General features: G+C 48.6%; 1 protein-coding gene across 3 annotated transcripts; it reads right to left on the reverse strand.

Annotated features, from left to right (window-relative positions):
- Nucleotides 1-1303: 1303 nt before the first annotated feature.
- C22H6orf89 (chromosome 22 C6orf89 homolog) lies at nt 1304-25689 on the reverse strand. Of its 3 annotated transcripts, none has more exons than XM_076357852.1 (8): nt 25622-25689; nt 21751-21958; nt 20308-20473; nt 8869-9023; nt 8424-8545; nt 7113-7239; nt 6313-6436; nt 1304-5907 (listed from the first exon to the last, which is right to left on the reverse strand). In XM_076357852.1, exons 2-8 carry the CDS (start codon nt 21937-21939, stop codon nt 5822-5824), a joined length of 969 nt encoding a protein of 322 aa, XP_076213967.1. In that variant the 5' UTR covers nt 21940-21958; nt 25622-25689; the 3' UTR covers nt 1304-5821. The 3 variants fall into 3 exon arrangements, with proteins under 3 accessions (XP_076213967.1, XP_076213965.1, XP_076213966.1); XM_076357850.1 differs by lacking the exon at nt 25622-25689 and adding an exon at nt 22304-22357; XM_076357851.1 differs by lacking the exon at nt 25622-25689 and adding an exon at nt 22086-22208.

Below are 25689 nucleotides of genomic sequence, written 5' to 3' on the forward strand. Positions count from 1 at the left end.
TCAACTCATCTGGTCAAACTCAAAGGTTCCCATTTATTGCTAAGGCGAACTGCAGGCCTGGAACCTGGGTCAAGGCAAACCTGTCTCCATCATGAGACACCTCAAAAGCTCTGCTGCCGCATCTCCAGAGACCTGGAGAAACATCTAGAAAGGATCAACACCGGCTCCAACTCCTGTCGGCCAGCTCGCCGTGGCCTGGCTCATGAAGAACGAGACAGTGCTGAGAAGACCCCAACGCACGTACTGCTCCCTGCAAACGCGATGCGGAGATGAAGGGCCAAGCTCCACGTAGCCCCTGGCACTACAGCATCCCAAGCCTCGCAGGAGATAGCGCAGCAACAAGGATTAAGGAAAATGGGACACACCGTGCTCGTGGGGAAGAGAAAACAGCCCTGGAGGAGTCACAACCGGGGCACGTGGCTCATGGGGAAGTGTGAGTAACAGCCGATGCACTCGGCAAGGTCAGGCGCGGCTGCTGGCAAAGGGGGTGCAGGGCCATTTCTCAACTCCCCAACCTGCCCCGCCGGCTCTTTCTGGAGCCAATGTCTGAAGCATCGAGATTAACAGCACGAGGTCCAAGCCCCACCCTGGAGCTGACAAGCTCGTGTCCAGCCGGCATTAGGTAAGCGCGTGAGGAATGCGGCTTTGCTTCTGCTCACTCAAGGAACAGCCCGTCCACCGCAGCCCCGGGGAGCCAGCAGCCTCGGCACAGGCGACAGGAGCCGCACGCCGACACCTGACGGGGGGGGTGCAGGGTCTGGCTCAAGGCCAGCGGGCTCCAGAAAGGCACAGCTCTGCACTGCAGAAGCAACCAAGCCCGGTTTTCTACTGACTCGACGTCTCGAGCGTCTTCAGCGCGGCTTCTCTGGTGCCGAACAAGGCTAACGCATTGTCCCGGTAGTAGCGGGATCTTTCTCTCCTCTACTTGCCTGTTTTTATGAACTCTGGAGGAGCTTATTGTCTTCTACCCCTCAAGGTTTGGCTGAAATAAGCTGAATTGTGAAGGAAGGAGCAGAGGTTGTTATTAGGAAGAAAGGAGGGAGAGGCAGAGCTGTCGCATCGACTTTGTTTAGGGAACCAGGCTAAAACTGACAAAACGTTTTCCAAAGTGTTTCTTTTGACATTTTCCAAACAAAAGTGTTCCGCCTTTTCACTTAAAATGACACTTCCACTTAGAAACAGTGCCCTAAAAAGGGTTAAATAACCCCTCCATGGCAGACATGCAACATGAAAAGAGGAAAAAAAAATCAGCAAAGGGGAAAAGGTGCATTAACGCTTGTATTTAATTGCAAAAAGTAAAAACTTTTTTAATTCTCCTTACATACAAATCTCATTTATTTACACACTTTACAGGCTTTTTCCAAGTATTTACAAAGTTTGCAATATATTAAATTACGACCATCCATAAAATTCTGCATTAAGTGCATATTTACATTCTTTTTTTTATCCGCCACTGAATTTATAGTGTTCAGCATTGAAACAGTCTTTATGCATATATAGCTTTACTTCCCAGCGCCCCTGAGCCTTTGTAACATGCCTCCCCTTCCCCACAGACAGCGAGATAATGCTAAAAATAAATCACCTGTCATTTGTTTGAATCTCCAAAGCAAAGGGGAAGTCCAGCATCTCCCTTGTTTAACTCAGCAGGACAGTAAATCTATCCTTTACAAGAAGGAGTTTCCTGAAGAGGAGAATATATAGTTCTACATGTAAAATTTATGAAGAGGGGAAAGTTTTGGTTTGCAGGAAGCAAGAGCTCTTTGTGCGCCCACGGCAAGGCCCACCAAAATGGCCTCACCCCAGAAAGCGCTCGGTTCTCTCTTGGGGGCCACGGGGCTAAACGTGGACCACTGAGCCTGGGATTGGGCGGATCCTGCAAACTTCACTCCCCGGAGCAGCGTTACAGAGGCGAACGCGGGGGTTTAAAGGCAGGATCACCTTTCTGCGATGCTGGAGTTTGTAGAGCTTGCATCTTCAGTAACGAGATGCTCTCCTGCTCCCCACCTCCTCTCGCTCGGGGTGTTCCCACGCCGCCAGCGGGACTTGCTGCGGAAGGGCGTGCAAGGCTTGCTGCTAGAAAGCTGGGGAGGCCAGCCACCAGAGAAGGGAGGTGCTTTGATCCAGCCCAGTAAAACCAGCTTCTTTGCCAGACCATTTCAGCGAGAGGACTAGCGGGAAAAGCTAAAGGCCCGAGACTCCCGGGAAACCCGACCCTAGAAAGGGAATTTGTGTGTGCAATGCCAGTGGGGAGTTAAAAGAAAAAAGAAAAAAAAAATCCATAGAAACTGGCAGCTTGGCTCCCGTAGGGGATGCTGATTTCCTGGTACTGAAGTAAGTAATACTACTCCTTTCTCCTCCTTTCAGTTACCCTGAGTTCAGGACTGACCAAGACCAACGGTCAATGACCCCTGCTTTTGGAAACCAGCTTTAAACCACAATCCTCCCGCCCAGCTGACGGGTGACAGCCCATCTTTCTAGCCTGACAAGTGGAGAAAGGACCACTCTGCACCTCTGCCCACTGGGTTCTCGGGTAGCATGGATTCCTGCGCCTCGCTGGTGTGATTTCAGAGCAGCTTTGCGGCCTCCGGGACGTCGGGTGAGCAGGAGTCCATCTCCCAGCTCGCAGGCAAAGAGCTCTAAAGCACGCAAATAGTTTTTAAAAAAAGTGGGACGCATGCGTTGACTGGGCACCCCTCTGAGCTGGCCAGGGTGGGGAGTGGGGGCCTGTCCAAACCAGCACATATGCTTGGATACCCGCAAGTGCCAAAGTGAAGCTAGAGGCGAGGGAGACCACGATGGGACGCACACCCTCTGTGACTCGTCCGATCACGTCTGTCACCGCGATGCCTCAATAGCTGAGAAAATAGCCACATTCCCCCCAGTTCAGCCTCAGCAGATCACCGGGAGCCGCCAGGCTCTCTAGGGAAGCCACAGCCTCCTGCAGCCTTTGGAAAGGCTCTGTGAAGCCGGAGCCCCGGATGAGAACGATGACCAGGGCTCGCTTGCAGCCATTTGGCCAAGGTGTCAACATCTCCTTTCGGCCATCCTACTTTTGCCACTTTGGCCTCACCTCTGAGTTTTCCATCCCGGCTCCTCGCCCGTGTTGCGATGCGGAAGGCGTTAGCACTACTTCTCTGGCAGCAGAAGACAGGAGCTGCTCTAGAAGCCGTGCTACAGACTGGGGCTCTGCACTCAACAGCGGCTAGGGCCAAAAATCAGCTCTTTATCAGCAGAAGAATTGCCCTCCTGTTTTAGTTTAGCAGCTAATTCCTTACAGCTTTTGGAAGAGGAAGAGAAAATATACTGAAAGTTTAAAAACAAATGATGTAAACTCCAAAGGGAGCAAGGTTGGGACATATGCAATGTATCGCCTAGACACAGATCTGGAAACTTATGCAGAAACCATAAAGTGCACTTGGAAAGCTGATCTGCAAACAGTCCAGCTTCACCATCTTCTGTCCAACCAGCTGCAGCTCTTTGCAGAGGGGAGAAGCAATACGTGAGAGCACTTTTGCTAAGTAGGCACAAACCTGCCCTAGAGCTCCCCCTTTCCCCCCAATCCAAACAGCAACCATAAACAGATCCATTTTCTCTGCTTCTTCCCAAAGGAGCCAGACAGCCACAATGGCTTAAGCGTTACTCACAAAACACGGGCATTTCGCAGACACTTGAGAATTGCCTCCGCAGCTCTTTTACAAGTTACATTCAAGGACACTTAGAAGTAACAACATCACCAAACCACCTGCAATCTCAGCAATAACGGGTCCAGCAGGTTCTCTCCGTGTGCATCTCTAACGAAATGCTCTACAGAAATGGATCAGGTACAAAAGCAGTAAGAGGTGAAGTAGCCTTGTCAGCCTTTGAATTTGACTTGAGAAGCTGCCAAAGTGTAAATAGCAACAGTCACTAACGAGGCCCTAATTCTGCCATCACCAAACTCATGAATTTCCATGAACTAAGACCCAGGCTTTAAGAGGAGGGAGAGGGGTGGCGTGTGTGTCTTGGCATGTACAAGATTGCATGTAGTGTCACAAGTGTAAAACACACCCCAAGCATTAACAATACTAACAGAAGTCTTATTAATCCAATTCCCTTTAATATTTTGCTACAAATTAAATTAGTCCTTTTCTGTCCTGAGAGAGTCAGACTCTCCCCCTTTGGTTCTACTAGATCTGGTGCGTGTTGGTCCAGTGTCGAGGGCCAGGCACGCAGACTGACCGGGGTGCTGGGGTTGTCCTTATTTGTTTACAGGAGAAAAAACAAGCGTTATGCATAGAAATGTTTGTAGCGTCAAGGCCTCAGACTAAATTCTTTGGAGCAGGAACTGTCCTCTGCCTTATCCTTGTACGGGAGCGTCATCCCACTTGGCAGCTTTTGTCAGACCCTAATAAGATTAGTACGATGTTTGCTCCCATTCTCCTGATCTTGCTCAAAAACAAACACTGGACAGACATTTTTCCAATCTGTCATTTTATGCGTACCTACAATATTTACAGAGGAAAAGGTTCTCGCTCCTGAGAACAGAGTTAACTTGCTTTCAAACAAAACCCCTCCCAATTCCATATTAACAACTGTGAGAGTATGTCCTGAACCCCAGCCCTGGCCTATGAGTTCAGCCTGACACATCTGTAAATGATCTTCAACAGCAGGATCAGACCCAAAGGATCAGACTTGGAAGGGACCGCAGCATCCGCAGCCTGCAAACACTGAAACCGAGCCTCTCTCAGGGCATTGGATAAAGCAGTGCTCAAGCAACAGGAAGCATGCGAAGGCAGCTTGGAAAGGACTCAGGAAAAAAACCAACGTTCATTCTGAAGACAGAGTTCCAGGTCTGGAAGGAGTTGATGCAAAAAATGCCAGGGATGAGGAAGTTTTCAGGTGCTCCCGTAGGTACCCTGGGCTGGGAACGCAGGCGGCACCTCTCAAAGCAAGGAGTATATGAGAACGGTCATGCAGCCCTGGTGTCTTAGGTGCACAATCAGAAGATGAAACTTGCACAGAGCTGCTCTGCACCTAGCCCCTTCTCCATCCAGAACTACCGCACTCTCGGCACCATCACCGCTAAAACTTGCACCAGTATTTTTGTAGGAAAGGAGGTGGGGGGAAAAAAAAAGCAGTTACTATTTGACTCACTCACAACCTGCTGATAGAGGACCGCAGAAGAGCGATCACAAGACACAAAGAAGAGGCCTGAACAGATTCTTTTGGTACAAGAACGATGCAGTGGGTGAGGGTCTCTGCCCTTAGGCTGCAAGGCTCATCTCAGCCCTGGAGCACGGAGCCGAGATTGGCTTTGCGGGGCACACTACTGAGGCACACAGCTATGTACGTGATGGAGGGATGGGGCGGAGTTGGGACACATCACCATTCATTCCCTTTATAGAGCTAGCCTGACAAGACAGGCTCAAAGCTTCCTCCTCAGGAGGAATGTACACAGAAATGTCACACACCCCCTCCACTCCCAAACCCCCCAGGAAGCTTCAGAAGTGCCATAATTCACAAAGGACACAAGGTGAATCTCATCCTGAGAAATCCCTCCGTTGCTCCTGGAAAAAACCCTTTGCTGCAAACCCAGGGCTTACCTGAGGGGACAGGGAAGGTCATAAATAGCTTGCACTTCTCCCAAAATACATTTGAGGAAAGGCAAAGAATTACCTCAAGGGTCAGGAAAACAGTCATTTTTAAACACTGTAAACATGCAGGGTGGCAAAGCTGCCTGCCCCAGTTGCCCCAGCTCTATCGCTTTCAAGACGTTGCCTTGGCTTCAAAGCTGAAAGTCTTCTTGTCCTGGAAACAGCTCTGTTTTCCCACCCCACTGTCCTTAGCTAGCAGCTCCGTCGCAAACAACCGCCGGCTCTGTCCCTTTGGCCATGAAGCTCATCGTCCAGTAATCTGCGCTGGCATAACCTTTGGAAGATGCAACAGAGGCCGTATTAGATGAATCCGTGTTTACTGACTGCTCACATTTCCCATGAAGCGATGGGGGTACGCAGAAGCTCTTTGGAAAGACACCGCCCTCAATGACATGCTGGGTTTGCAACACCCAGCAGAGCATTGTGTCTTGCGTAGCCCACACTGCTCGGTTTTCACACTGAGCATCTCATGGTATCCTGTTGTTTGTGTTCCAGGTCACAAACTCCCAGTCCAGAATGATCACTCCTCTGTACTGCTACAAGCAGGCACACACCAGTTTGGAGGTGGTAATGGCACCCACCACCTTCTCAGGTGTCAGACAGAAAAGACCCAGCTGGAAGCAGTCTCCTGACTCCAAGGGATCTCCCAGACCCTGCATGCTACAGCACCGGTACTCACCCAGATCTCCAGCTTCCAGCTCCACCTTGAACATCTCACAGTGTCCTCTGCACTTGTCCAGAGGTACAACAGTCAGGGTGAGCTGTCCACTTCCAACAGCAAAGAGGCTGTGCAAACTGTAGCTCTAGGATGAGAGGACAATATTTCAAAAGCCTTGCTAGCTTTTCTTGGGTCTGTCTGATGAAACAAGCCCTGCAGCAAGGTGACCGCAGGTTTGCTGCTCCCTCCAGTTACCAGTAGATCATAGCTGAGGTCAGCTGCATGCAAGGGTCCTCCTCCCCTCTTCTGTCCAAGGCAATGCAGACCCTCCACACCCACAAAGCCCGCAAGAAGACGAAGGAGGAGATCAGGCTAGAAGCCTGAAGTGTCACTATCTTCAGTGAAACGGCTCCATGGCAGGTATCTCAGAATGGGTGAGACTTACTGCCAGGAACAGCTCCTAAAACACAACTCTTAAATGAATTCTGCCCAACTGTACACAGAAAGACCATCCCCTCACCCAGCTACAGAGCAAGGCCAGGACATAAATGTGAACAGAGCTGGGACACCACACGGGCATCTCTAACTGCTGAGGGAGATGGACGCGGTGTACCACCTGCACAAAACTAGACAGGACTTCTGGGTAGTACAGCAACCTTGAGCTGCCACATTACGCAGGGGTGGACAGAACTGATACAACCCTAAATCCTTCTATCAGGATTGTATCAGCTGAAAATGTCCTGCAAATCCCCCAAAGACTTGGAGCTTCTGGAGGACAATTCACAGACAGGGAGATAACGTCTCCGAGATGAATTTCTCACCTTATTCCCCAAATCTGGATGGTGGATGAGGAAGCAGCTCTCCAGGGACACTGTCTTGGGGAAGGACAGCAAAGAGGAAGTGGGGAAAAATTCCTGCAGAATCCGAGTTTTATTCACAGATTTATTCCTAAATAAAACAAACCAACCCATATTAAAGAAATATCATGCGATGATAATGCTTGTATTTAAAAGGCTACTTCCAAGATCAAAATTCTTCACAAATATTCATGCTTGATAAACAGCCTGCTGATAGACTAGCCCCTAGGAGCAAAATTCGACCTCTCAGCTTCTAAACTTGTGCTCCTTCATATCTTCCTCTTAGTACCTGCAGCAGGAGCACGTAAACAGGGAACATACAGATCATCATTGATGCCTAAACTTAATTTCCCTCCCCTCTTCCCTTAAAATGATCTGAGTCATTGATCGGATCCATTAATTACAAAAGATGCAGAGAGGTGGCATTGTACACAACCCTAACTGAAACCACATGGCAAGGCAGGGGGAACCCAAGTCTATTCTCTAGGCCAGGGAATGCAACTGGAAAAGGCAGGATGGGGCTTGTTATTTTTACATCTCTGTCTAGTGGCTTGACATGATTAATACTTCTGTACCCTGATCATCCGCCTACCAGTGCTGCGGTCGAGAAGCGCAGCAAGAAGATCCCATCTAAGCATTAGCCAAAGCACAGACTCTACCACGCCCTTCTCCAAGTCTACTTGGACACTGCTCCTTTGCTCGTACAAACGTGCTAGAGAGCCTGCTCCACACCAGGTGGCACCTTCCCACATCGCTTCTCACTCTTCTCCACATGAAAAGACTTGGCTAACACACTGGGTTGCTCTGCAACCTTAGAGAGCTCTGAATTGTTCAAATGCCTTGTAGCCACGCTAAGGGCTTTAGCGCAGTTAACAAAGGGCCAGGATTAGGGTAGGCCATTTTTCCTGCATGAGACCAGACACAAATTGCAGGATCCCTTAGCTTTCTGTTTCTTCTCAGTGTTTTGCAAAAGTCATGGCTCCTCTTCTCAGTCAGCGCTAATGGTGGAGCATTTCCACTGAGCAGACAGAGGTGATTAGAAATGTAAACCCGTTGCCTCATGTGATCAGACCACAGCCCAGATGATTAACGTACGGCCTGAAGAACAGGACCGAGCAGTCACTGCAGGCAGACAGAAGACTAACCTGCTCCTGTTCCCCTTCCCTCCAGCTAAAGTGCAACTTGCAAGCTCCTGGTAGTTCGCGCAAGCAAAAAGCCTGGGCACCCCTGCAGAAAGGATGTATACATCTGTCAGGTGTTTTGCCTTTGACTCACCAGGGAAAGAAAAACGGGCAGCTCCACAACTCAGCTGAATTCTCTTCTATTATAACCTCTGCCAGTTCTGGATCCTGGGACTGAAAATGCTTCAGTTCTTCATAGGAGAGATGCTGCCCTGTCTTAAACGACACAAAACAAAGATAAAAGCTGTGCACCTGGGGTTCCTCCCTGCTCCCATTTCCATCCCACCAAAGAACGTCCAAGAGGCACATCTGGATCGCTAAGTTTTCAACCACAATGATAATTAGTCAGAGGAACAACTTGCTGAGGATGCAGTGAGCTCCTCACTCCCTGACATCTTTAGACTGAGGCTAAACGTCGTCTTAGATATATGTTCTACCTCAATCAGCAGTTTGTGGTTGAAAATACCGGACAGGGATCTTTGGCTGGTACTATTCAAGAGTTCAGACTAATCATCCAGCCTTTCAAATCCATGCATTACCTTGATTAGAAAAGGCTGAGACCTCTGGAGCTTTTCTGATAGTTCTTCGAAGTCTGTCACTATCTGAAGGCTTTTCACAGCAGAACAGACCGTGCAGTTTGCGGGAAGCGTAGAAGTGTTCTGTCTGCAACCTGCTGCCCACCAGTCCTGGCATTCTTGGGAGGAAACAAGAGAAACATGTTTAATAAGACCAAAAATGAAATGGAAAGGAGACAGACTCGATGATAAACTCATTATCCCTAACATGAAACACTGAGATTTCTTATAGCTTCCGATGGCTGTAAGTTACTCAAAAAGAGCAAGCTTCACCAGGGCAGGGAACTCATCACCGAACGTTTCCAGCACAGGCTGAAGACTTTGGAGATACGGCTCGGGGTTGTGACAAATGGGAGAGCTTCATGGAAATTCCAATTCTCTGTATATATGAGGCATACAGGCTAAGTTACCCTTTTGTTATCAACAGAAGGATGGCAACCACCATATATAGTGCAAAAATGCTGAAATAAGTCCACAAGCAAAAGAGCAATCCCCACACGTTATCAAGGAGACACCAAGAAGGCATGAGGAACCTGGACCACAACTAAATTTTAAATCCGTTTTAAATTCCAGAAATCGTTGTTACACCACAATCGGCTGAACTGGCCTACAATGAACGCTGCATATGTTTACACCCTCAAAAATTCAACTTTTACGTGAAACCATTACTTGATGCCTATATCCTGCCTCCCTCCTCCAACTTAACAGCCCTCCCAGCACAAAAAAGTAAGTAAACATTGACAGAAGAGACCTGTTGCAGCGCTGAATGAACAGGACAAGAGCCGATAATGCTGAATGCCCCACGTATTTCTATGCTAAAGGATCGGCAGGAGCAGCCGCCGCACTAAAAGGACGCAGCTCTCATTTCGTGGCAGTGACAGCCCTGGTTCTGCAGCCTTAATCCAATGGGGAGATGTTTAACTCGAGCAGTGGCAGCAAAGCCACGCAAATGCCTGATCTGTCGGGGTGGGTTAGGAAAAACCCAAGGCCTAGGACACGACTCACATGAAACGTCCAGAGATCTGTCCTCATGACAGGCCCACCCAACCCGTTCGGTGCCAGCACGTGTCAAAACAGCTCATGTCTCCTGGACGTTGCTGCAGGCCACCCACTCGGGAAACAGAGCGGATGGGAAAGGGGAGAAAGAAGAGATAGTGGAGCCTGTCTGAAAAATAAAGTTGGGAAACAAGGATGCACAGCAGCTTTTCAGGGGGGAAAAAAAAAAAAAACCCGCACGCAGCCTGCCTGTTACTGCCATCGTGGTTTCCAGCCACGCTCCCCCTCCTGCACATGGATCATAACTGATGAACAGAACTTAATAGGAAAGCTCTTGTTTTATTTTTCCCTCCGACATCTGCAACAGACAAACAGGAATGTTATAGAGGATTTAGGTTCATTGGGACATAACAAGGAGCAGATTGGGATTCATTCTGCTTTTTTCCTCTCTAAATATCTCCAGTCAACTCCCAAATGCTGCATTTCCCACCCTACTGCTGGGATATGGACTGAAAGGGACCAGGATATAATTCCTGGTCTTTCTGGAAGACACATCTACACTGCTTTCAGGGAAAGGGGTAAAAAGGCAAAACAAAGTGTAAAATCCTTATTGCAAGCAGAAGTCCTGCTCCCATGAGAAACTGCTCCAACGTACTTTCCCTCCCTGCTCACAAGAGAAAAAAGAAAATCTTTGTTCCACTGCCTGTAGAAAGCTTCAATTTTACAACAACAAAAAAAACTCAACTCACAAAAAACAGCTGGTCAGTGACAGGAAACAAAAGGCTGAAAGATCTCACCAGAGGAAGGGCAGTTGCCATGAAGAGAACAAGAAAACATATCTTATGGTCTCTCATCATACAGGGAGTAGCAATACTATAATTTCTTTCTGGGCAAAACTTCGAAACCTCATCCCAGAGCGTTAAGCACAGTTGTCCCAAAATTTTCTCTCTGGGCTCAGGGCAGTACCCCACGTAACGGGATGCTAATCAGCTTGACAGTATAGAGCTTGATTCCTCTTTTGAGCTAGGCTGGGATATTTGCATTCTCAATTGCTCGATTCAGGAGGTTATTTCTTTTCCCCATGAATAACCCAAGCGGAGCACAGTTGAGACGCATTTCAAATGCCGCAAGTGGGGTTGTGGGATTTTTTTTTTTTTTTTTGGTAATTAATCTTTTAGATTTATTGTTGAGGGTGTTAGTCTGTGCACCAGCATGCGTGTGACTGGCATGACAAGTACGGGCAGCGAGAAGCGCCTGCCCTTCCCAGGGAGGGAGGGAGAGAGGGAGAAGAGACCGCGCGCAGAGGAGAGGGCATGCAACTGCACACTGGGGACCAGAGCAGGAGTTTTACTGAGGATGCTTATTCTCTCTTTCAATTACCCTCCCTGCATTCCTTTTACATTATCACCCTGCCCAGACACCCTGGGGGATTATTTTGGTTTAAGTCGAGCGCGCTGTCTGTGCGCACGCACAGTCTGCTCAGAGATTGAAAAGAAAGATGCACTCTTCATCCCAGCGCAACCGTCACGTGCAGCTGTCACACGATGGTCCCATCCATTCGCACTCAAATGTTAAAGTGCTGGGCGTGTGCAATTATCCCTGTGGAGTTTGAGTGCAGGAAAGCAGCTGTAGTATTGACACGTACAACTATCCATTACGCGACAAAAGCGCAGGCCAGTCCCAGCTAATCTCTCCCTCCACGCTTGTGCTTTCTCACCCCTCTTTGAGGAGCAGCTTCAGTTTGTTAAGCAGAACCTCAGCTCCCCATCAGTCATACCTACCTAATATTTGCTTTTATGCTTTATTAGCTCTCCAGAACAAGAGCTGTCTTCTCCCCTGTGTCAGGGTAACTCCTAGCAGAGCCAGGGCTGGGGAATTCCAGCTGCTAACACAGCACAGACAAAGGGATAACAACTTTCCTTAAAACACATTTATGATTAATGCTAGAAGGAGTTTATGACTGTACTTTCCACTATGCAGAAAAATAATTTTCAACTCACAGTCAATTTAAAACGAGTACCCCGCCCTTCTTGGCCATTTTCACAGAGGATCTCCCAAGTTTTTTGGCCGTCCCCAGAACTACAGAGGGGTGTGTGAGCACAACCCCAGAGATGCTGGGTGTGGACGATCAGATTGGAAGCTAAGAGGTTACTGAGAAGACCTGGCCCTGCTTCTGCCCATTGCAGCGAAGCAGTAAAACTTACGGAAACTTGCCCACATAGATCCGAGAGCAGGACCTCAGCAACAGCCCCGGTCTCTTTAGGGACCATACGGAGGGCAAAATATCAGCCTGCCACTGCAGCAGGTTCAAAGGGAAGCCCTGTAGCAGGGGGACCTTTCGCTCCAGCAAGATGCAAGAAGCCAAGGGCTGCTCCTGACCCTAACAAAGCGTTGAAAACATAAAACCTCCTGCACGTAGAACTGCAGGTGCTGAGGCAGCTTGCTGGCTCCCCACCAAGCTGGTTTGCTCCCCAGCACTCAGGGCTGCAAGGCTGAAGAAGTCTCCAGCAGGCAAGTGACAGGCACGTCTGCACAGGAAAGCCTGGTCCATGGGAAGGGGGACTCGTCCAGGACTTCACAGTCCCCCCAGGTCTTCTGTCCTTATGGGTTGCTGCTACCATCACCCACGATAACTAGAGGAAAGCTCCCCAGAGGGCTGTCTAATGCACTAAGCAGCTCCACAATCTGCAAAGGTTGGTTCCAAATCCCCGACTCCTCTTTCTGAGGCTGACTCTATTTCCCAGTCCCACCACAGAACTCATGAGGGACCAGTGCTAGGAGCATTCAAGCAACTTCAGCAAGCCGAGGATGAACTCGGGGCTCTCAAGAAGGACTGGCCTGTGCACTGAATATTCACAGGGTATTTCTCTGTCCTTTCTTGTAGATCCATTGTACAAGCCTGGCTGTTCCATTAACACCCACAACACTTTTGGACTGTCCCTCACAGGATCCAACGTACCATCAAGAACTACAAAAATACTCGTAATCAGGGTAGGTGAGCAGGTAAACCTCAGGGCTCTCAAAAAGCATGACCAACTCTACACCGGCCAATTCAAAGGTAAGCTCAGGATGGGGGTAGACTCACCTGGGCCCGACCCAGTGATTCATTTATGGCACTGCACTGACAGCCACAACCTTGTTCCTACGTGCTAGATCCAACAGTGGGAAGATGCTGATCTCCACTTTTACAATGTCTCCCCACAGCTTTGTAAAAATTGGGGAGTTTTTCAAGGTGGATCTGAAGAGAACCTTCAAAGGAAGGGATTAAGATCTCAGCCTACCCTCTGCTGTCTGCAACCATACTTTCCCCTTGGCCAAAGGGGCCCTTTACGGACGTGCATCTGACAGCCCGTGGGATACTTACCTCCTCCATTCATTTTCACAGCAAAAGCCCAACTACAAGCTGGTTCTTATGGCTGACATAGGGCAGAGCTTTTTAAGAGACATTCGATCCCACCTGTAAGATTCCCAGTGATGAAGGGGCCACGAGATCCTCAGAGCTCTGATGTCCAATTACTATCACCACAGAAGGGCTGCAGCTCTCCCTCCAGTTGGAAATATCTAGCTTCCAGATGCTGGATTTTACAGTGCTGTTTTCCATTATTTTAAGGACAGGGATTTGCAACGTCTAGCCCTTAACCTAAAAGCGAAGTTGCAGCTCATAACCTACTGTTATTGCTTTGACAGCCAAAGAATATGCAGGCCAGGTTGTTCTTGCTCCTAGCCACTTGCCGCGTTGGGACCACTGCAGACTTATAGATACCATATTCCTCAAGTCAATAGCTTGTTACTTGTGCTATGTCATTGCATAGGGGGCTTATCACCATGCCCCCTTTCCCAGACCTTACAGAAAGATAAAACAGTATTTTAAAAACTCAAAGCAACTTACAGACATCAATTCACAATCACATCCTATCACTTGAGTAAATCTCATCGTTCCTGCTTTACAGATATAGAAATTAAGAGCTCTGTAGTTACTGTGTGGCACAGTTCAGAGGAGACATTCGGAGCACTTTGTTGCAAAAGCAACATTTCCCAAGCTCCATCTTACTGAAATTTTTCACTAGGCTAAAAATTAATTTGATCATTTATAATGTCATGTCAAAATCAGGCGAAACTGATGGGTTCTTGAGTAAGTCAGACAGGAATCACAATTACGGTGTGGAAGTCCTGATTAAGGAATGCATCACAGTGGGGTTTTAAATATATACTACAAAGAGGGTCCCTGTTCAGCACAAGATCCTCACCTCTTTCTCATATTGAACTTTTTTGTAGCTCTGAGTATACTGAATATATTTATGCCAGGAGAAGAAAGTATCTCCCAGTTTGGTTCATAGCATTTTTAGGAACAGCTAACAACAAAATAACAGCTACAGATAAACCCATCAAGAAACCCCTATTTTTGTTCTGGGTAAAAAGTCAACAGCTCGAAGAACTACTCATTCATTTCACTAATGGGTAACGGCTGGTCAAACAACTGAAGGATGATTAGTCAATCTCTAGCAAAGCACAAAAATGATTTTGATCCAACAAGACATTGTGAAATCAAGTCTGCTCAGCCTGGCCCAAGAGGAACTCACAGTCCACTGGGGCGAAAGAGCATTATTTCCAGGAGAAATCTGCACCTACCAATCCAGAAAACTGAAGGCAGGGACCAAGCTGTCAGGAAAGCCTCCCAAGTCCACTCCAGCCTGCACCTCTGGTTACGCGCCCTAGAAGGCAGCTTGTGCTGTTCTGGCAGCGTCTGCATGAGCAATCTGGCTCGGAGGAACAGCACGCTTCTGAAGCAAATCCCTCGCGGTTGCTGCCACTTGCCTGATGGTGGCTTGAGTCTGTAAAAGGTTTGACGTGCCTGTATCACTAGTTCAAACAGGGCTCTGCTAGGCTGCTAAATGCCTCTGCCAACAGGGCACGTATGGCACACTCGCTCTCTTTCCAGGGAAGCAAATCCAAAGTGAGAATTCACTTACTCTGCAAACGAGGAAACAAGAAATTCTGGAGGCATGAAAATATGGAAGCAAAAGGAAGTGTTTTTCATGTTCTGGATTACCACAATGATTTGGAGTTAGTTTACTGTCAGCAAATCCAAATAAACAGTCCACTGGCTGAACGGAGGCCAAAGTAAAGCAGTATATGAAAACAGCTTGGCACCACCCTGCACTGCAAGGTCAGCCTTTTTTCTCCCCCCTTTGAATGAGCCAACACACGTCTGTTGGTCACTCTCAAGTTATATTATAAAAGGGTTGTTTACACACACACAAAAAAGATCAGATAAACTGGCAGCTGCACAGGGATGGGAGGGAGCCCTGCACAGTGCTGGAAACCACATCACGCTCACATCCACCTCAAAATGCTCCAGCCCCCCGAGCGGGTGCATGAGAATATGCATGAATGCAAGAGCAAACCAGCTTGACTTTGCTTAGGAAAAAAAAAAAAAGTAAGATCCTTTGTGAGCAAGAGGAGAAGGCCATGCTCCAGGCAGAAAGAAGCTGGAAATCAGATCCTGCTTTACCTCCCAAGCAGCCTTGTTGTGCAACCCTTTCATTCAGAGCAGGCCCATGTTCCTTGGGCTCATGCATCACTGAACCCAGCAGGTCAGATGCAGCATGGGCTGCAAAACCCAGGGGAAAGGCTGGCTGAATACCCGGGTGCTTAGCCCACGTTGCACTCAAGAAGCAGAAAGTCCACCCTCGCGTAAGACAGGCGTGCTGGATGCTCCCTTTCTGCACAGAGCTGCGCTAAGGATAAACACGCTTCAGGGCTACAGTAAGAGGGGAGAAGAGGAGTGTGAGAAGTGGAGACAAATGTGGCGGTGGCTGGCCCATCACAGGCTGCCTGCAAAGCTTCGAGATCAGAAAGAAGCCAGGACCTGGCCAGGTGCCAAGGCAAGCCTCCAGCTAAATTGAAGGTGGCCAGCCAAGAGGCAGAGGCTGCTGTCCTCTCCCAGTAACCCAGCCTGCTGTGACCCGTCCCCACAAATAGCTCTCACACCCGGCAGGCCTTGGGACGTGACAGTGACAGGCCATTTACAAGGTGATCCTTAAACACAGCTCCTCCAGCAGGGTTCCCTTTTCTAAATTAGGTGACGTATAAAACCCATAAATATGATTTTAGCCCTACTGGTCTAGGCAAAAAGGAGTATTTAACACAAGGAGTCTTCTCCAAGCTGAGGGTAGCTTGCACAGGATCCCTTTCCCAACACTGAGCTACGTGTGTGCTTGCGTCTGATTTTAGGTGTGCTGAGCAGCTACTGATCCAGTTGATTTTGAACTGTGTAGGATGTACGCAGTCAGGACCGGGTCTCATTATTAGAAGCAAAGTTGGATGTTCCTTGAGGTCATTACAAACCCCTGCTATCAGTCCAACGTGCAAATTGTCCCGTTGTTGGACGAGAGCCTGTTCGCCACTGACCGACCCACTCTGCTGAGGTTTTTGAGCTGCAAGGGCTGAACTTACCATGGGCAGACACACAAGTTAGTGTAAGAGCAACTTCACGCTCTGCTCATCACGTCATTGCTCTGTGTGGCTGGCGGGGAACAGTCATCAACCAGCTGACATTAAAATTCCTATTTAGATATTAACAAAGGATGTCACACAGTTGTGAAGGGAAAAACCACTGAAAAACAGGCAGAGTGACCACCATTGTGATTTTAAAACTGCTGTTAAAAAGAGAAAATCCCTTTTCATTTGGCTCCGATTACTTTGAAAGCTTATTATATTACTTCCTAACGCTTGCAGGGGAGAGGGAAGTACTCATACCCCTGCTTTGCACCAGAGAACTGAAACACAGAGGAAATGATTTGTCCATCCCAGCCTATGTCAGAGAAGAGAAATGAATCCAGGTTACATAGGCCCTACTTTCTCCTTGGAACAGCACTAGAAAGTCTTGAGTTAACCCATGCCCCCACCCAAAATCCATTGTGTTCCTTATAACAGGTAGAGCCCAGAGGTCAGCAAACCCTTCGCCTCCCTGGGGGCTACCTGAAGCGCTGATCTACCCGGCTAACAGCCGCATGCTGCCACAGTGAGAGGCATTTCCCCCAGTCCGGAGCAGGCAGCGTGACCCAGCACTGGGGCTTTCACAAGCTCTGCGTAAACACGAGCTCAGGAAGAGCAAATGCAAACCACATTTCTGCAGAACTTTTCCCCAACCGAAGGGACCTTGGTTCCTAGCCCTGGGAAAACAGCTGAAAAAGAGGCATGGACGCCAAACCCAAGGGTCTAAGAGTCAGATTTGAAGAAACAAAGGGTGGGAACATTAGTTTTAATATGGGAATTGATCCGGGGGAGAAAGCCGGCAAGCAACAGAGCAGAGACAGGCAAAAAGGAAATTTACTTTGGACCTAATCCTACAAACTTAACCCAAGAGCAAGCTTTGTGGACACTGCTCCTCACCTCAGCTGCTCAAAGGTCCACCCACAGCCACTGACAGACAGGCAGCCCTTGTCATCCACAGCACGGCTCTTGGGGTGGCAGGGGCGAGGATCAAGATGAGAGTGAAGGCAGGTCACCCTGAGCTGGAGGGAGAGGGGAGCAGTATCCTGCACCCCTGCTCCTCCCAAAGCCTCACCACCACTCTAACGCGGGGCTCTGGCTCTCGGGAGAAACCAGGCATCCAAGGTCCCCTTGTTCTGCAACACAAACCTGGCTGCTCAGCCCACATCTACCAGGGGACTGGGCTCCAACCTGCGATCCCAGAGACAGGAAAACTGCCCCAAGCCCGCTACTCCCCGAGCGGGCTCAGGAGGCACGGCACAGCCCCAAACCGCAGCTGCACGCAGGCAGGCTGCCCCTGCCTGCCCAGGTGGCTTCAGGCCCAGAGGAAGCGAACCGGACCACCCATGTGCCCACGCTCACCACGGCCGGGCTTTGTCTGCACCACGTTGGGCGGCGCGGCCGGGGGAAGTCTGCCAGCACTGCCGGTGGGCCAAGGCAGCCTCCAAACTGCTAACAGGTGGCTTTCAACAAGAACAGCCCAAGCTGGATTTGAACTGTTGCCTGAGCACAGCAAGCTCCAAGTTTCATCCTCAGCCCCCTCAAAAAATTAATCTACCAGGATCTACACAGAGAAAGGAAGAGGAGCCTGTATGTCGAGTCCCTTGGTTAGTGTTTTTCTCTGCTGCTCAATCTCCTTGCACAGCGCCTTCTCCTATGCAAGCATGCACCAGAGAACGCTAGACCTGCTCGCAAGACCTCCTGGCCTTATGCTCACATCAACAAACAGGACGGCAAGATGTGTAGCTTTACCCCTTCCCTTGAGCAGGCCACAAGGGCAAAATTAAGGGCAAAACATTACATCTTGCACAAGGCAGGGCTGAAAGAGAGCTCGGGAGACTGCTCAGCCCCAAGCCATGAAACTCCCTCTTCCGGATCCCTGCTGGATGGCTTTACCACGGTCCACTCAGCAGCAAGCCGTGAAGTTGACACCAGGGCTGCTGGGACAGCCCCGGTGGCCGCAGCTGCCTGCCGGGAAGCCAGGACATGAGGGATTCCCACAGGAACCCTGCCAAGGTTCAGCCTGGGTGCTGCACTCTCCCATTCAAATAGCCGGGGTCTAGTCCAGTTTCTTTTGCTGAGGCAAGATCAAAGTTACCCCAGTCATCCCTAGCGAATCTGTTAATTGGTGCATGCTGTGGTTTCCACCACAACCTGTTGGAAAAACAGAGCGGGAACTGCCTCGTCCCCTCTGTACCCCCCCTCCTTTCCCCAGAACTGGCTTGCTGCCCACCCTATTGCTCATCACTTCAGAAGATTTCCGGGACTCATGGAGGCATAAAGGATTTTATATGCATTTAAACAACCACCTCACATCCCTCCTCCTCCCCATCCATCTTTCCCTTCCCTTTTCCCCTGCTCCTTTGGATGTTTCCCTATCTCCTCCCCATTCAGCTGGTTTTCCCATCAATAGCCCAGACTTGCTCCTACTCTTATTTATCTTCACAGCAAGACACTCGTGATTTCAAGCAACCCCTCTCCTAGAAACCTTTTGCTGTCCCAAGGAACCTCCCTGGGCTCTCCCCATCCAAGGGGGCCCTGCGGCATCTGAAGGAAGAACCTGTCAACTTTCTGAACAAAATCTCACTGAAGAATTACGAGCATTAAAGTTCCCGTTGGTTTCCTTCTCCATACAGCAGCAGAGGGATGTGCACAGACTCCCGTCAACGCCGAAATGCATTAGATAAGCCGGCTACTAATGTCAAGTGGCTATCAGAGCCATCTCCTCACCTTTGTTTTTTCCTCCCTGTGAGAGATCCCAGTGCTTAAGGAAGGAGGTGAACAATGGGGGATACCCCACCCCACCCATACGAACCCGAATCAACAGAAATCCCACGTGTCAGCGGAAAAGAGGGAGACACACAGAGAAAATGCAGAACGGCGCTGGCATTTCAGGGCGCCCTTTTTAGCTACGGCAGGAAGGTCAGAGCCAGAACAGACAACTCCAACACAATGAGCTGCCAAAGCTAAATATAAACCCGTCGAGGGCATGGATACAGGAGTTTGTTTTTACAGTGAGCCGACAGACGATCAACATTGTGCCACATCCCTGCTCAAAATAATTCACAGCTTTATCATTACTGACAGTCTTTGTATTTTATCAAAGAGGCCGAGCCCATGCTTACAGCCATTTGCCCGTCTAAGTCAGTGGAAATGATTAACTGAGAATGAGAAATACTCAAACTTTTCCATTTCTATTACGCCAGTCTAGGAAAATCTATTACGTTCCTCTCCCGTGATGGGACCACATCATTAGGGAGCCACTTATCTAGCTTCCTCACACACACACACACACACATTACCCTTAATGTTACGTTAACTGCTATAAACACCGTAGCTCTCAAGCCCACAGTCCTTTCCCAATATGCCACTTGGCAAAAACTACTTTTCCTTAAACCCGGCTCACATGCTGAGGTTTCTACACTTTGCTCACAGATATCCAGATTTGGTTGACAAACTGTTTTTGCCTGCTTACTCAGAAAAAAATAAAAAGAAGGTGACATTTACCCAGCATAGCTATCTCGGTATGATTCTGAGATTCTCAGAACGGCAGAGATTCTCTGAACTCTGCAGATTCTCAGAACTGCAGAGGTTTTTAGAGGAAGGGAAACTCTTGTGGAAGAAAAAACCTGAGGTGTTAAAAGCAGGAAAAGAGAATGTGCAAGAACAAAATTATGAAGTTAAGACATAAAATATGCTCCAGCCCCAATGAATGGAAGGGAAAGCGCCCTAGCTAGAATTCAGGATGCTATTTTTAAGTACAGTGGTAGGAAAAGAGACAACCGTGGTGCCATGCCAGTAACACATTTGTTATTTGATGCCCAGGGAGACAGCCAAATGATTCGCATGGCTGGTATTTAACTTGGTATTTCTTGCTAGGCTTATGTTACAGCAGAGAAATCATTTCCTTACTCTCGAGCATGTACTTCTTGGCAATGGGCAGAGAGAGCAGCCGGATGTGACTGATGAGGGAGCCCCAGGCATGGGCTCTGGAGAGGGGAGCTTCAGGCGGCAGCGGGCTGTATGGCTGGATCACGAAGTAAACAGTCAGCAAGACCAACCCCAGCGTGAGCAGGCCCTGCGAGAGAAAACAGGCACATAGTTAATTATACTGCAGTGAGCTGATGTGTCTTCAGAACAGGACACACCTTCTGGCTGGTATCAAAGGGTTGTGGCTGCGCGCTGTAAGATGAACACTCAAATTTTTGCTGTGGCTCCTCGTTCAACTGCAATGCTATTTACGTACACCGAGTTGTCACTCAGTTTTATTGTTAGGGCTGTCCAAGGACAAAGTTAAGCAGCCTTCAAACCCAAGCCACACAACTCTGTTCATATATTTTAGCACTGCAAATAATCCAGCACCAGAGCAATGAGGATTATCTACAGACAGTTCCGATTCGTCCCACCTAATCAAATAAAAGCTTGCACTTCTGCCATACCTCTTACACAAGGTTTTCAAGGCTTTTTGCAAACATCCGTCAAGCCTCGAAACGCTTTGGCAGAGTTGGCACCAGCTCCCTCCTCCATACCAGAATCCCAAATAAGCCTTAAAGAGATGACATGACGCATTTCTCCTCCTGGCCAAAGTCAAAGTGAATCAACAGCAAAAACAAGAACAGAAGCTGAAAGTTCAAATTTCCAATTTCCTGTTCTCCTGCCTCGTTTTACAGCTTTTTATAGGACGTGAGGAAGAAAACTTGAATTTTTTCCTAAATAGAAACCATCGTGATGATTCTGTAAAGATGACACTAAAATATTACTGAATATTATGCCAGTGGGAAGTTTTTAATCCTTCTAGCAAACATCTTGAACCTACCTAACATTAGCATCCTTTCTCCCACTTTGCAAAACTTTTTACAGTGTCTTTTAGTTAAGGTCTCAAAGCATTTTTCTAGCATCAAGCGGCATGGCAACAGGTTTATTTTATAGACGAGAAGGAGAATAGAGACAGGTAGAAGCTTGTGACGGGGTCAGAAACAGAACCTGGATCTCTTCATTATTCAACCCTGAACTTTTAAGAATCTCCCTCCTTCCTCACATTTCCACTGAGGGTGCTGACACTGGGAATCTTTGCCTGAAGAATCAATCCAAGTCTCATTCTTTAATAATTTAAGGAGAGAAAGGTGTTGACATGTTAAACTTCCAACACACATGAGCAATTTCAAATCTCAGTCAGCTGTCTTCTGTTTCCAAACCAGCTCATGGGACGAAGGAAGCAAGCTACACTTCACAGCTTTTTAAATAAAGAACTCGGAAAAATTCATCAAGAAAATGCAATGGGAAATAAAAGGCTCAGGTGCAAAAGGAGAACTTCCGACCCTCAGGCGGCCTGTGCACGCACAAAAGACATCTTACCTTGTAGAGAGCCACTAAGATAGGGTACCGCGGAGGTCCTCTTTGGGGTTCGTTTCTTTCCAAGAGCTGCTTGATGAATTTCTCAACGGCTTTTTCTGACATCCCACACTGGTGGCCAGTCTGCCTCACTAGATCAATCGTCTCTGATAGCTTGTCATAAATGCTGAGCTCGTTGGCCGAAAGCTCCATGGCCTCCGATGAAAAATCCCTGTGGAGAGATTCAGTACGTTAACAGAAAACATGCTCCAGCCGTACAGCTCAACACCAACATGTGCAGAGAGATCACAGGAACATCGCAATGTCTAGGCAAGAAGGAAGGCTTCTCTGGAGCAAACCTGTTCGCAGCCAAAGGCGCAACATTTAGCTGCAGTCCTAATAGTCTCTGCTGGTTCAGTATCTCCCGGGGACTGAAAGAAGCCGTGAAATTTCCTGACAAGAGAAGAACCGGCCGAGATTCGCAGCTTATGTAAATGAACAAAGCTTCCCAGAAATCAATGAAACTCCATTTATTCATCTATTCCAAATGAATCCGTCCCGTAAAGCGATTGCTCACCAAGTACAAGAGCCAGCAATACAAAGCCGATCATCACACACAGCAGCCAAACTAAGCTCTCCTGCGCTATAATTTTAGTCGCTTATTTTAAAGTAGATTTGTTTTCATTAAATCCCCTGTCAGCAGTAAGAACAGGACAGAGAAATAAGCAGTATGTGTGGGGCAAAGTTCAACAGTTTACAATTTGTTTAAATTTTCGCAACCTAATGTCCAGGCCAACTGATTATTGAGTAACAGTAACGTGACAGCAGCATGCTCTGCAGGCAACAAAAGGTCCTACGTTCCTCTGAAAGTTTGCCTGCAGGTCATTCACATGCAGAAATGCCACATAACTAAATACCGCAGCAAGAATTGCATTGTGAACTCGAGACAGAGACAAAACGGCATTTGACAGCAAGTTATTTCCCACCGTGAAATTTCAACGGGGAAGCTTGTAAGCACACACCTATGAGCGACCAACATTAAGATGCCAAAAAAAGAAATGTGTTCCTCTACCACTCCCCCCGCCTGCCACAAAGGCAGAGCCTCGTGATACCAAGAGCAGCAGATGGGCTGCAGGAAGGATGCAAAGAAATCGCTGGACGAGCTAATAGCTGCCAACGCGAGAACCCCATTGTTAGAGAGACATTTCGCCTCGGAAAAACACTGCTGGGGGAAAGGGAGCATCTGTGAGGTCTTGCTTTGCTTCTTGTTTCCGAGCTGGGAAAACTCTAACCTGGATCAAACTGGGACAACCAAAACTCTTTCTGGAGAGACGCAGTTTAGCAATGCATTGCCCTGAAAGCAGAGACTGAGGACCGTCATGTGGAAACACAAGAAGCACAACCAACACGCCCAGCTCACAGCTGAAAATGGAAATCAGGCCCCTGTCCCCCTTTTGCTCCCAGTACCACCTGACGCCAGGAACCAGCTCGTGAACGCTGTGTGCTGCTTCACCCAATTCACCGCCTTGCTCCACAAGGTCTGTCGCTGTACTGCCAGAATTGTGTAACTATTTACACGGGTCTTCTCTACACACACCTCACAGCACAGCCTGCATTTTAAAAGCACAGATCCGTTCTGCTCACTTGAGAACAAGCTGACAAGCACTGCTTAACATGCTACCTAAACTTAAGATTTGCTCTGCTGTAACTCATTCTGGCTGCTCCCACAGGACAAATTGGCCATAAATGCATATATGTATATATCAGGAAATAAGATTCTCTCGTTAGGCAACCAAACTTGAAATCTGATTTGCCTTTGAAGAACTGGCCGACAGCTCTCCCCCTAAACCATGGGCTCCTACCAGTGAGAACTCAAGCAACGGCATTTTTAATATTTTTTTTCCTGCAATGCTAAGGTATAGTTTCAGGAAAAAAAGCACTTTTCAACAGGACTACCAGCTTCAGCAATTTCTCCTCTCCCCCCAAGATCAACTCCCTGTTCTGCTCTTGCACATTTGTTTATGTGGTCACATGGTGAATCAGACCAGGAAAATTTTCTGGATGAAAAATAACCCCTATTTGTTAGGTCAGCAGCTGCCTAAGCATCCAACTCAAGCAGTTAATGTCAGATGTTATATTAACATTAGTGTCACATTTCTAGCCACAGCCTTAGAAACACCAAAAGACTAAAATGCCAAATTAAAGTCTAACCCCAAGTGCGCAATGAGAACATGCTGCACTACATTGCCAGGTTAATTAGCTCCTGGCCCTGTTCTACCGACATTCCTTGCGTTCCATGCAAATATTTGTCCCAGATCTTACCACCTGAGCAGCCCCATGGGCTAGCAAAGCTGCCCCAAAGCAGGTTTGATCAATAATATCTCATTATGGATTGTAAGCTCTCCAAGGCAGGGACCTTTTCTTCTCATCTGTAAAGCACCTGGCATGCACTTGGCTCTATAAAAACAATACATTGCTTTACTAACTCTTTCATTTATGTAATACCCTGATTCATATAACAAGCAAGAGCCAGCACATCTGCAGGATATTAAATGCCTTTTTTTTTTCCCCCAGCTTTTATGATTACTCTGGTTGCCTTGACGCTGCAACTGGTGCGCTAAATGGTCTGAAAGGTTATCTAGCTTCCTCTGGCTCCCGTGTGCCAAAGCTTTCGCCTGTGAAGCTCTCCCGTGCCGAATTCCAGCAGATTCAGCAAGCTTCCCCTGCTTGCGGAATCTGCCTGGAACCACTTAAAACACTTATCCCTACAGAAACGCTGTCAAACACGGCGATTTCCCCCTTTCCAAACAGCAGACGCATCCTACTATGATAAAATGACAAGATACATCCCAGTCCTCCCCCTTCTACGGTTGTATTCAACTATGAGCAAATACCTTTGAAGACAACCCCTGCAAGTCACAGACATTAAAAACCCAACGCAGCTCCTCGACAAACTCAACAGTAACCCATGTCCTCAGCTAGGAAATAAGGCATTACGCTCCCACGCTGTTTTGAGAACAGATGAGGCCTTAAAAAACAAATAACAATCCATTATTTCCCTTCCTATCACCACAATACAACCGACAAAATAATAACAACAGGCTACTGTACCCACTTCGCCGCCACACGCGCGTACTGAGCAAGTCTTATTCCTTCCACACAGCAACCTCTCAGAGACGGGCCTTTTAAACTAGGGAACCCATATGTTAGTGCTATTTTTTATGAACTCCACCACCCTAGGAGGAATAAACAGCTCTCTCCGCAAACATAAATAGCGATGGTTCTCGGCCTGGAGGGTTTCCACCCAAGCGCCCAGTCCTACCCGTGATCCCGATGCACGGCAGGGCGTTTGGACCCAGGCTTTAGAAAGCTAAATATTTAGAGAGAAACGCTGTCGGAGGAGTCTTTAAAAGGGAAAGCTTGCTCGCCTCCCTGGTGAACCTGAAACCGCGATATAAATACATCCTCATCTGCTTTAACACCGTTTATTTGCCTCCCTCGGCCCTGCTCAGGGGGGGTCAGGTCCCAGCCCTGGGCTAAAAACCCTCCGGAGAGGGGCCTGCACCCCACCACAGGCCCACGGCATCGCCCTTATTTATCTCCGAGGCAGAGGAGCTCCAGCCAGGACCTTTTTTTTTTTATTATTATTATTAAAAAAAAAAATATCCATAAATTGAAGCAGAAAACAGCCCCCACCCCCGCAGCTGGGCGCCTGGCGAGGGCCTCGCTGAGGCCCGGGAGCCCCCCCCGGCCCGGGGAGCGCCCCCCCCCCCCCCCCCCAGGCCTGCGCCCACCGTAGGGGCCGAGGCCCGCCCGCTCGCCGCGGTGCTCCGGGTCCCCCCCCCCCCGACCCCCCCGCCCCGTCCCGTCCCCCCTCAACCGCCCCCGGCCTCACCCCGGCACCGCCCGGCGGCTGCCCCGCTCCGCCGCCCGGCTCCGGGCTCCTCCCGCCCGCGATGGAGG

This window comes from Aptenodytes patagonicus, chromosome 22 (genome assembly GCF_965638725.1).
Source record: "Aptenodytes patagonicus chromosome 22, bAptPat1.pri.cur, whole genome shotgun sequence".
NCBI classification, from domain to species: domain Eukaryota; kingdom Metazoa; phylum Chordata; class Aves; order Sphenisciformes; family Spheniscidae; genus Aptenodytes; species Aptenodytes patagonicus.